The 12,007-nt window shown below is 48.0% G+C and overlaps 1 protein-coding gene across 1 annotated transcript in view; it reads left to right on the top strand.

The window, feature by feature from the left end:
- Nucleotides 1–12,007, top strand: part of LOC129708183 (LYR motif-containing protein 4) — a 163,227-nt gene extending 151,220 nt beyond the window's left edge. The window contains exon 3 of the mRNA XM_055653801.1: nt 11,628–12,007. Coding sequence (XP_055509776.1) covers nt 11,628–11,681 — 54 coding nt within the window. The 3' untranslated portion in view covers nt 11,682–12,007. The remainder of the gene's footprint in view (nt 1–11,627) is intronic.

Genomic DNA, 12,007 nt, shown 5'->3' with positions numbered 1-12,007 from the left:
AAGTCCAGATACACCACATCCACTGGTTCTCCCCTATCCACGCTACTAGTTACATCCTCGAAAAATTCTATAGGATTCGTCAGACATGATTTACCTTTCATAAATCCATGCTGACTTTGTCCATTGATTTCACCACTTTCCAAATGTGCTGCTATCCCATCTTTAATAACTCTCCACAGATGCTGCCTGACCCACTGAGTTACTCCAGCACTTTGTGTCTATCTTCAAATATTATCATACATGAATACAATCAAGTTAAACTCAAATACAATAAGTAGAGTCATACATTATTCAGTTCCAGAGACAAAGTCCAATGTCCGCAATGGGGTAGAGGTGAATCGGCCAGCACCCTAGTTTATGGAAGGGCCATTCAGAAGTCTGATAACAGAGGGGAAGAAGCTGTTTCTGAATCTGGTGGTGCGCGCGTTCAAGCTTTTCAAATACCCCCTCAATACTGAGTGAGGCAATATGGGTGGTATGTGGGTCTTTGATATTTTCTGACTATGAGGCAACACCTCCTGTAGATCCCTTCGATGGTGGGGAGGTCAGTAGCCATGATGAACATGGCAGCGTCCACTACTCTCTGTAATCTCCATTGTTCCCGGGTTTAAGTTGTCAAACCAGGCCTTGATGCAAGCACTATGTCAGTATGTTCTCTATTGTACAACTGTACAAGTTAGATCAAGTAAATGCTGCCCTCTAGTGGATTAAAATAAAAAAAAGAGAATAGATTTTAAAACAGGTGGGTAATATTTCTGCTGACATTTATGGATGGAACAGCCTGTAGTTTGTCATGATCACAAGTATCCGTGCAATTTGTTTCCCTTCTGACAATATCAAATGTGTTATTGACTTCAAATTCTTGAGTAGCTTCATGGGCTTTCATCCTAATCACTTGAACAAACTTTTCTTCTCTGTCTCAGCTTCAGAAACACTATTGACAGAATATTTTTTTTCCTCTTGCCTGCAATATCATTCCCACTCCCAATTGATATTTTGAAATATACGAGGATTTTGCCATCTTGATCACTTGGGCAAATGGGCAGAGGAATGGTCGATGAAGTTTAATGCAGATAAGGGCAAGGATTTGTATTTTGGGAAGTTAAACCAAGACGGGACCATCACAGTGAATGGCAGGGCTCTATCATAGAGAGTGATACAGCGTGGAAACCGGTCCTTCGGCCCAACTTGCCCACACCGACCGACGTGCCTCATCTACACTAGTCCCATTTGCCTGCGTTTGGCCCATATCCCTCCAAACCTGTCCTATTCTTGTACCTGTCTAACTCCCTATTAACTTTGCAAAAGTTCCTGCCTCAACCACCTCCTCTGGCAGCTCGTTCCATACACCCACCACTCTTTGTGTGAAAAAGTTACCCCACCAATTCCAATTAAATCTTTTCCCCTTCACCTTAAACAATAGACAATAGACAAAAGGTGCAGGAGTGGGCCATTTGGCCCTTCGAGCCAGCACCGCCATTCAATGTGATCATGGCTGATCATCCCCAATCAGTACCCCGTTCCTGCCTTCTCCCCATATCCCCTGACTCCGATATTTTTAAGAGCCCTATCTAACTCTCTCTTGAAAGCACTCTCTGTCTCTTAAACCTATGTCCTCTGGTTCTCGATTCCGCTAGTTTAGGCAAGAGTGTTGTAGAGAAGGGAGATCTAGAAGTGCAGTTATATAGTTCCCTAAAAAAACCGTCGCAGGTCGATGGGATGGACATGAAGATTTTCGGTACATCAGCATCCATCGGCCAACGGTATTGAGTATATAAGTTGGGATGTTATGTTATAGTTGTCCAAGACTTTGGTGAGGTCACATTTGGAGTATTGTATTCAGTTTTGGTCACCCAGGTGCAGGAAAGATATCATTAAGCTGGAAGGAATGGAGAGAAGACTTACAAGAATATTGCCATGACTTCAGGGCCTGAGCTGTCGAGTTTGAGCAGGCTATGACTTTATTCCTTGGAGTGCATGAGGCTGAGGGGTGATCTTCTAGAGGTGTTTCAGATCATGAGGGGAATAGATAGGGTGAATACACAGTCCTTTACGCAGAGTCGGGGAATCAATGTGGGAGTGGAAATATTTAATAGGAACCTGATACAATAGATACAATACAATAGGTGCAGGAGTAGGCCATTCGGCCCTTCGAGCCAGCACCGCCATTCAATGTGATCATCCCCAATCAGTACCCCGTTCCTACCTTCTCCCCATATCCCCTGACTCCGCTATCTTTAAGAGCCTTATCTAGCTCTCTCTTGAAAGCATCCAGAGAACCTGCCTCCACTGCCCTCTGAGGCAGAGAATTCCACAGACTCACAACTCTCTGTGAGAAAAAGTGTTTCCTCGTCTCCATTCTAAATGACTTACCCCTTATTCTTAAACTGTGGCCCCTGGTTCTGGACTCCCCCAACATCGGGAACATGTTTCCTACCTCTAGCGTGTCCAAGCCCTTAACAATCTTATATGTTTCAATGAGATCTCCTCTCATCCTTCTAAACTCCAGGGTGTACAAGCCCAGTTGCTCCATTCTCTCAGCATATGACAGTCCCGCCATCCCGGGAATTGACTACGCTGCACTCCCTCAATAGCAAGAATGTCCTTCCTCAAATTAGGGGACCAAGACTGCACACAATACTCCAGGTGTGGTCTCACTAGGGCTCTGAGGGACAACGTTTCCACACAGAAGTTGGTGGGTGTATGGAACGAGCTGCCAGAGGAGGTAGTTGAAGCAGACACTGTGACAGCACTTAAAAGACACTAGGACAGGTACATGGATAGCAAAGGTTAGAGGGATAAGTGCCAAACTTTGGCTAATGGGAGTAGCTGAGGTGTGGCATCTTTGTCCGTGTCGCCCCTCAAGGCTGAAGGGCTTGTCCCTGTGCTGTTCTCCAGCTATCTGAAGCCACAGAAACTTGCTTTGCTTTTGTCTTTTGGAGCCAGCAGATGGAAAAGATTTTAAATCGGTCGGTGCCATCTGGGACAATGCCAGAAGTGAGAAGTATTATGTTGATCGACCCCACCGCCTGACGTCTCTGCATTCATCAACACATACTTGCGCAGTGAGTTGTCAGCATTGCGTATGCCTCATCCAACATCTTGTCTCCGTCCTGTATCATTGCCCAGGTTTGGTGTCATTAAAGGTGACAGCTCCAGGTAATGGCCAAGTGGCTCGTAGAGGGATCTGTAGGTAGAGGCCGTAAAGGTATGTCAAGCAGCCCGCATCAAGCAGCATCTGGTGCAGCTGCGGGCAGGCGCAGGGTCCATGCGGACACCTGGGGAGGGAGCATGACAGCACTGCACAATGTGCCCAGGCCGAGGGCACAGCGGAGCAAAGGAGACCTGAGCAGAAAGGAACTGCAGATGCTGGTTTATACTGAGGGTGGGCGCAAAGCTGGAGTACCTCAGCGGGTCAGGCAGCATCTGTGAAGAACATGGATAGGTGACGTTTCACAGAGTGCTGGAGTAACTCAGCGGGTCAGGCAGCATCTGTGGAGAACATGGATAGGTGACGTTTCACAGAGTGCTGGAGTAACTCAGCGGGTCAGGCAGCATCTGTGAAGAACATGGATAGGTGATGTTTCACAGAGTGCTGGAGTAACTCAGCGGGTCAGGCAGCATCTGTGAAGAACATGGATAGGTGATGTTTCACAGAGTGTTTCACAGTGATTGCACAGCCTCCCCCCTTTCAAAAACGCTCCAATCCAATTTAAAGCATATATATTGTATTTAAGTGTAAGTTAAAAGACTCGCTACAGTATGCACCATATTACATAGAAACATAGAAACATAGAAATTAGGTGCAGGAGTAGGCCATTCGGCCCTTCGAGCCTGCACCGCCATTCAATATGATCGTGGCTGATCATCCAACTCAGTATCCCGTACCTGCCTTCTCTCCATACCCCCTGATCCCCTTAGCCACAAGGGCCACATCTAACTCCCTCTTAAATATATTGCACAATTTCAAGCTGAAAAATGCAAATATTCCATACCAATGGGAGGGGGACACCTCCCCCCCGCCGCTATGCTCCCTCGGGCTTGGTCTCTCCAAATTTCTCACTCCCAACTCTCACCCAATGTTGGCAGCCCTGTGGTCAGCATGGACGAGTTGGGTCGAAGGGCCAGTTTCCGTGCTGCACGACTCGATGTGTAAGCAGCAGTAGTTATTACAGATTGTTTCTGTACACTGCATATTCTAAACTCCATGGTGCCATGTAATACACGGCCCACATGATATTGAAGGAAGTCATCAAAGTAGGGGGTAGTTTAAAATTACTTCAGAAGCAGCTTAATTTAGATAATTGCCTTCTGTTTAGTTAAAGCCACTCCTCCCGGCTGTGAAGCGCAGAGTGCTATCAATTTATGTCCTTGTATTCATATAACCTCACTTTTTCTGTAATTAGCATTAGCTCTATAGTTTAAATACTTAGTTTATATCGTTTAGTTTATTCAGCTCGAGTTACTCCAGCTTTCTGTGCCTATCTTCGGCTTAAACCAGCATCTGCTGTTCCTTCTTACACAATACTTAACTGTGTCCTCCACAGAAGGACTGGAGTAACTCAGCGGGTCAGGCAGCATCTGTGGAGAACATGGATAGGTGACGTTTTACAGAGTGCTGGAGTAACTCAGCGGGTCAGGCAGCATCTGCAGAACATGGATAGGTGACGTTTCTCAGAGTGCTGGAGTAACTCAGCGGGTCAGGCAGCATCTGTGGAGAACATGGATAGGTGACGTTCTGGCTCAAGACACTTCTCCAGATTTGGATTGCTGCCAGGGGTGGTGGTGGAGGCAGATACGATAGTGGCGTTTAAGAGGCTTTTAGATAGGCACATGGATATGCAGGGAATGGAGGGATATGGATCCCATGCAAGCAGATGAGATTAGTTTAACTTGGTAGTATGTTCAACCTGTACCTGTGCTGTTCTGTTCTATGTTCTTAACTATAGAAAAAATATGCAAAATAAACTGCGACGAACTCCAGGTTAAAAGTTGAGAGGTGACCAGGTATTTGTGTCAAAAATTGATATTGGAAGGCATTTGAAATCTAGAGGAGGCAACTGGAAATACTTTAGGGAGTTTTTATTTCAGAGAAGACAGCTTGGGTTTGTGGGACCAGTCGTAGAGAGGAAACCAATTTTGGGATGGGGAAAGGTCTCGAAAACATTAAAATGAGCTTATGATTCAACGTTTGATTTATACAATACCATGTGTTGCACAAACTCTGCTCGACCTTTGAAGGCGAGGCGTATCTTTTTTACACAAAGGGTGGTGGGTGTATAGCAGGCACATGCCATGAGTAATTAGTCAGGGTAGGCAGTGGCTTTTAAAAAATCTTGAAAACCGCGCATGCGCAGATTGTTCTCTGGACTTTTATCAAGTAATTTGGCTTCAATAGGTCAAACAGGAAGGCAGATTACTATCTAAATGGCATCAAGTTGGGAAAGGGGGAAGTACGACGGGATCTGGGGGTCCTTGTACATCAGTCTATGAAAGTAAGCATGCAGGTACAGTAGACAGTGAAGAAAGCGAATGGCATGTTGGCCTTTATAACAAGAGGAATCGAATATAGGAGCAAAGAGGTCCTTCTGCAGTTGTACAGAGCCCTAGTGAGACCACACCTGGAGTATTGTGTGCAGTTTTGGTCCCCTAATTTGAGGAAGGACATTCTTGCTATTGAGGGAGTGCAGCAAAGGTTTACAAGGTTAATTCCCGGGATGGCGGGAAGATATGCTGAGAGAATGGAGCAGCTGGGCTTGTACACTCTGGAGTTTAGAAGGATGAGAGGGAATCTCATTGAAATATACAAGATTGTTAAGGGCTTGGACACGCTAGAGGCAGGAAACATGTTCCCAGTGTTGGGGGAGTCCAGAACCAGGGGCCACAGTTTAAGAATAAGGAGTAAGCCATTTAGAATGGAGACGAGGAAACATTTTTTCTCACAGAGAGTGGTGAGTCTGTGGAATTCTCTGCCTCAGAGGGCGGTGGAGGCAGGTTCTCTGGATGCTTTAAAGAGCGAGCTAGATAGGGCTCTTAAAAATAGTTGAGTCAGGGGATATGGGGAGAAGGCAGGAACGGGGTACTGATTGCGGATGATCAGCCATGATCACATTGAATGGCGGTGCTGGCTCGAAGGGCTGAATGGCCAACTCCTGCACTTATTGTCTATTGATTAATAAAATATTTTAAAACATATGGCTCAAAGAAATTTATTTACCATATTATTTGTTCACAAAATCCATTCTTCTCTCTTTGTTTCCTGTTGTACCAAGCTGTTTTAAATGTTCCAATTATTTTTGTTCCTTTGCGCTGTTGACGTTCTTGAAGTTCCAACGTTGTTCTGCCATTTTTAATTCTTTTGGTCTTTTCCTCGTAATTTGCTTCGAGAAACTCTTCAAGTAATCACTATCTATCTTTGAAAAACCCGCCAAGAAACCTGCGCGTGCGCATGCGCAGCACATGCACGCAGTACACGGTGTAAAGGCAGAATTTCAGCTGCCTTTACGGACCGTTGCCACTGATGGCTTGAAGCATCATCGACGTGATTAGCACATACTTCCGCATTTTAAATGTACTGCGGATGAAAGGCACGGGAAAATTATGCCTCCCTAGGAGATCGATCTCTTAGGAAAGCTTAATTCTCCCGTGCCTTGACTATTTATGACTATTTTATATATAACCATATAACAACCATATAACAATTATAAAATAATGACCATTTTATAATTTTAGTCTGGGTAGGCACTGCGTTCCTTGCCGACCCTGACGGCACGTGCCTGGTGTATGGGGAGCTGCCGGAGGAGGTAGTCGAGGCAGGGACTATCGCAACGTTGAAGAAACATTTAGCCAGGTACATGGATAGGACAGGTTTGGAGGGATATGTAGCTGGGACATGTTGGCCATTGTGGACAAGTTGGGTGGATGCACTGTACTACTATGTGACTGATCTCTGATTACTTCGAGCGGCTAATGTTTACCTCTCTGCGACAGATTCTTCGTATTACATTGTGAGCTGCCAGGCCCGACCAGTGCCCTTGTAAACTGGAACTGTGTGTACTATAATATAATGGCATAAATAAATTCCAGCCAGGCACATCGTGACCTTGAGTCCATCCCTGCCGACCAATGCTGCAAAATCCTAAGGAGATTTTTCTTTTTAAAAGAGGCATTTCCCCAATGGGCTCATTAAAATACCCAGTAGAAAAATCTACTGGTATTGCATCTCGAGAGTAAGGAATGCTCTGTATCTTTTCACTCCTTTCTCATTCTTTGTCTAAGAGCGTGCAGGTGATCTGTTTCGGCTAGAAAGCGCACAGTGCAAACGAGGCAACAAACTCAGCTGATAGAAACTAAAAAAAAAAAATACAGAGTGCTGGAGTAACTCAGCGGGTCAGGCAGCACCTGTGGAGAACATGGAGAGGTGACGTTTCCAGGGCTGCCAACATTGGGTGAGAGTTGGGAGTGAGAAATTGCGAGAGACTAAGCCCGAGGGAGCATAACGACCCGGAGGGGAGGGTGGCGTAGCTGGGACATGGTGGCGGGTGTCAGCAAGTTGCGCCGAAAGGCCTGTTTTCACACTGTATCACTCTATGACTACATTATACCTCCACCATGCATGAATGCTTCAAAATCAAGTGATCGAGTTTTATTGCCATATACTCAAGCATAGAAACATAGAAAATAGGTGCAGGAATAGGCCATCGGCCCTTCGAGCCAGCACTGCCATTCAATATGATCATGGCTATTCATCTAAAATCAGTACCTCTTTCCTGTTTTTTTCCCCATATCCCTTGATGTCGTTTGCCCCAAGAACTAAATGTAACTCTCTCTTGAAAACATCCAGTGAATTGACCTGCACTACCTTCTGCGGCAGAGAATTCCACAGATTCACAACTCTCTGCGTGAAGAAAGTTTGTTCTCATCTCAGTCCTAACTGCCCCCCCCTTTATTCTTAAACTGTGACTCCTGGTTCTGAACGCCCCCAACATCGGGAACATTTTTCCTGCAGTTACAGTAAGTGAATATCTAGCAGGTACGCAGGATGCTTTCACCAACTACCCCCATTTGAGGTTCATTATCTTCCACCGTTTCTACCCAGTGCTTGGTACTTACTTCCAGCAGCCACTGGTTATCCTCCAGGATGCACCGAGCCACAGCCTGATCCATGCCGGTCACCTGAGCGAATTCGACACAGAGACTCTCACGGCAGCGGCGCAACGCTTTGATGCCTCCGACGGCCGGGACTCTTGCACTGAGGCTGCTCCATGGCCGGAGCTGCAGTGAGCGACTCGCCAGCCCGGCAAACACTCGCCAGCCTCGCTCCCCGTCCACATCTGTCCCCGCCGCTGCTTCTGCTTCCAACACCCGCGGCCCATACAGTTGATATGAGTTTTGAAATTTTCGTTGATCACAGAATTTCTCACAACAGAGCGAGAGAAATTTGTGCTCAGCGTGAGAATTTGGCGAAATGCGTGATTCTCACGCTCAATGCATGGGAGTTGGCAGCCCTGCCTCTCTATCCCCCTCTCCCCCCTCTCTCTCTCTCTCACCCTCTCTGTACCCCTCTCTCTCCCTCCCTTCTCTCTCCACCTCTTTCTCTCCCCTCTCTCTCCCTCCCACCTCACTCTCATCCCTATCTCTCTCCCCTCGCTCTCTTCTCGCTCTCTCTTCCCCTCTCATCCCCCCCTCTCTCTCCTCTCCTCCTCCCTCCCCCCTCCCCACTCTCTCCTCTCCCCTCTCACTCTCTCTCTCCTTCTCTCTCTCCCCCCCCCTCTCTCTCCCCTCTCTCTCTCTCTCTCTCTCTCTCTCTCTCTCTCTCTCTCTCTCTCTCTCTCTCTCTCTCTCTCTCCCCCTCTCTCTCTCTCTCTCTCTCTCTTTCTCTCTCCTCTCTCTCTCTCTCTCTCTCCCTCTCTCCTCTCTCTCTCTCTCTCCTCTCTCTCTCTCTCTCTCTCTCTCTCTCTCTCTCTCTCCCTCTCTCTCCCCTCTCTCTCTCTCTCTCTCTCTCTCTCTCTCTCTCCCCCTCTCTCTCTCTCTCTCTCTCTCTCTCTCTCTCTCTCTCTCTCCCTCTCTCTCTCTCTTTCCCCCTCTCTCTCTCTTCTCTCTCTCTCTCTCTCTCTCTCTCTCTCTCTCTCTCTCTCTCTCTCTCTCTCTTCTCTCTTTCTCTCTCACCCCTCTCTCTCTTCCCTCCTCTCTCATTCTGCCCCCCTCTCTCTCCCCCCTCTCTCTCTCTCTCATTCCCCCCCCCCCCCCCCTCTGTCCCTCCGGTCTCTCTCCTCTCACTCCCCCGCTCTCTCTCTCTCACCCTGTCTCCCTGTCTCATTCCTCTCTCTCTCTCTCACCGCCTCCCTTTGAGAGTCTGTCCCTTCGGCATAGAGACTCTCGCAGCAGCGGCGCTTCAGATGCTTCTGACGGCCCGGGACACTCGCACTGTCCGGAGCGCTCCATGGCCGAAGCTGCAGCGAGCGACTCGTCAGCCCTGCAAACACTGGCCAGTCCCGGCTCCCCGCATCTGTTCCCGTCGCTGGTTCTGCTCCCATCCCTCCCTCAGCCCTGGCTCTCTAACACCCGCGGACCAGGCAGTTTATCTTGAGTTTTGAAATTTTTGTTGATCACAGAATTTCTCACCACAGAGCGCGAGAAATTTCTGATCAGCGCGAGGGCGTGAGAGTTTGCTTGAGGGCGTGAGTCTCACGCTCAAAGCGTGAGAGTTGGCAGCCCTGTGTTTCACAGAGTGCTGGAGTAACTCAGCAGGTCAGGCAGCATCTCTGGAGAAAAGGAATAGGTGATATTTCAGGACTACTTGAGTCTGAAGAAGGGTCGAGCTGGAATGTCACCTATTCCTTTTCTCCAGAGATGCTGCCTGACCTGCTCAGTTACTCCAAGGTGAGTATTGGAATCGGAAAAGGAGTTGAAGTGGTTTTGTAACCGGGGGGTCCAGCAGGCCTTGGTGGACCGAGCACATGTATTCGATGAAAATCTGCTGATAAATGGAAGCTGACTTTTTTTTATGTGGGGATGCATGTTCATAAGTTGGAGGAGAAGAATTGGGCCATTCGGCCCTTCAAGACTACCCAGCCATTCAATCATAGAGTGATACAGCGTGGAAGCATGCCTTCGGCCCAACTTGCCCAACATGTCCCAGCTACACTTGTCACCTGCCCGTGTTTGGCCCATACCCTTCCAAACCTGTCCTATCCATGCACCTGGTAGACAAAACTGCTGGAGAAACTCAGCGGGTGAGGCAGCATCTATGGAGCGAAGGAAATAGGCAACAGGGCCGAAACTCTTCTTCAGACTGATGTAGGGTGGGGGGAGGGCGGGTAGAAGAAAGGAAGAGGAGGAGCCAGAGGGCTGAGGGAAAGCTGGGAAGGGGAGGAGACAGCAAGGGCTACCGGAAATTGGAGATGTCAATGTTTATGCCGCTGGGGTGCAGACTGCCCAAGCGGAATATGAGGTGCTGTTCCTCCAATTTCCAGTGGTGCTCACTCTGGCCATGGAGGAGGCCCAGGACAGAAACGTCGGATTCGGAATGGGAGGGGGAGTTGAAATGCTGAGCCACCGGGAGTTCAGGTTGGTTAATGCGGACCGAGCGGAGGTGTTGGGCGAAACGATCGCCCAACCTCCGCTTAGTCTCCCCGATGTAGATCTGCTGACATCTAGAGCAGCAGATGCAATAGATGAAGTTGGAGGAGATGCAGGTGAACCTCTGCCGCACCTGGAACGACTGCTTGGGTCCTTGAATCGAGGGGGGTAGTAAAGGGACAAGTGTTGCATCTCTTGCGGTTGCAACGGAAAGTGCCCGGGGAGGGGGTGGTATGAGAGGGAGGGGAAGAATTGACAAGGGAGTTATGGAGGGAGCAGTCTTTGCGGAAGGCAGACATGGGGGGAGATGGGAAGATGTGGCGAGTGGTGGGGTCAAGTTGGAGGTGGCGAAACTGACGGAGGATTACTTGTTGTATGTGACGGCTGGTGGGGTGAAAGGTGAGGACTAGGGGGACTCTGCCCTTGTTGCGAGTGTGGGGGTGGGGAGAGAGAGCAGTGTTACGGGGTGTGGAAGAGACCCTGGCGAGAGCCTCATCTATGGTGGAGGAGGGGAACCCCCGTTCCCTGAAGAATGAGGACATTTCCGATGCCCTGGTGTGGAACGCCTCATCCGTGGAGCAGATGTGGCATAGACGGAGGAATTGGGAATAGGGGATGGAGTCCTTACAGGAAGCAGGGTGGGAAGAAGTGTAGTGCAAATAGCCATGGTCGTCTGTGGGTTTATAGTGGATGTCGGTCAAAAGTCTATCACCTGCGATGGAGATAGTGATGTCAAGAAATGATAGGGAAGTGTCGGAAATGGTCCAGGTGTTTCTTAAACGTTGGGATAGGCCCAGCCTCAACTGCGTCCTCCAGCATCTTGTTCCATACACCCACCACCCTTTGTGTGAAAAAGTTACCCCTCAGATTCCTATTAAATCTTTTCCCCTTCAATGTGAAACTGGTCCTCAGTTCACCTCCTCTGGGCAAAGAGACTCTGTGCACAGAGATAGATCATGGCTGATCTATCTCTCCCTCTCAACCCCATTCCCCTGCCTACTCCTCGAAACCCCTGACACCCGTACTAATGTTTCTTTTCTTCTTAGGTCCTCATTGGCCATTTGTACACGGCACAGAAGCTCGTCATTGAAGGCCAGTGAAAGTGATCATTGGAAGGGCTCCGTCAATCCCTGTTGTTGCCTGGCCTCCACGATGTAGATCTCTCTCCAGCACGGTTTGACAAAACTGTAAAAGATTGTGGAAGCAAGGCTTGCACAACACTGTAATCCATGCATTTAATTGCACTGCAAAATTGCAATAACTATTACTGCAGCAATGGTGAAAGTCAGCTATATAATAAAAAATGCATTTTTTATAATCCCCATGCAATGTGTAATTTTCAATATTGCACAGACTAATGTGCAGTGAAAATGTATGGTTAAATATTAGTTTTCTGCACAATCAATAAAAGAATAAGAAAAACATC

Source organism: Leucoraja erinacea, chromosome 2, assembly GCF_028641065.1.
Source record: "Leucoraja erinacea ecotype New England chromosome 2, Leri_hhj_1, whole genome shotgun sequence".
NCBI lineage: Eukaryota > Metazoa > Chordata > Chondrichthyes > Rajiformes > Rajidae > Leucoraja > Leucoraja erinaceus.
This window is presented reverse-complemented; position numbering and strand designations above follow the sequence as displayed.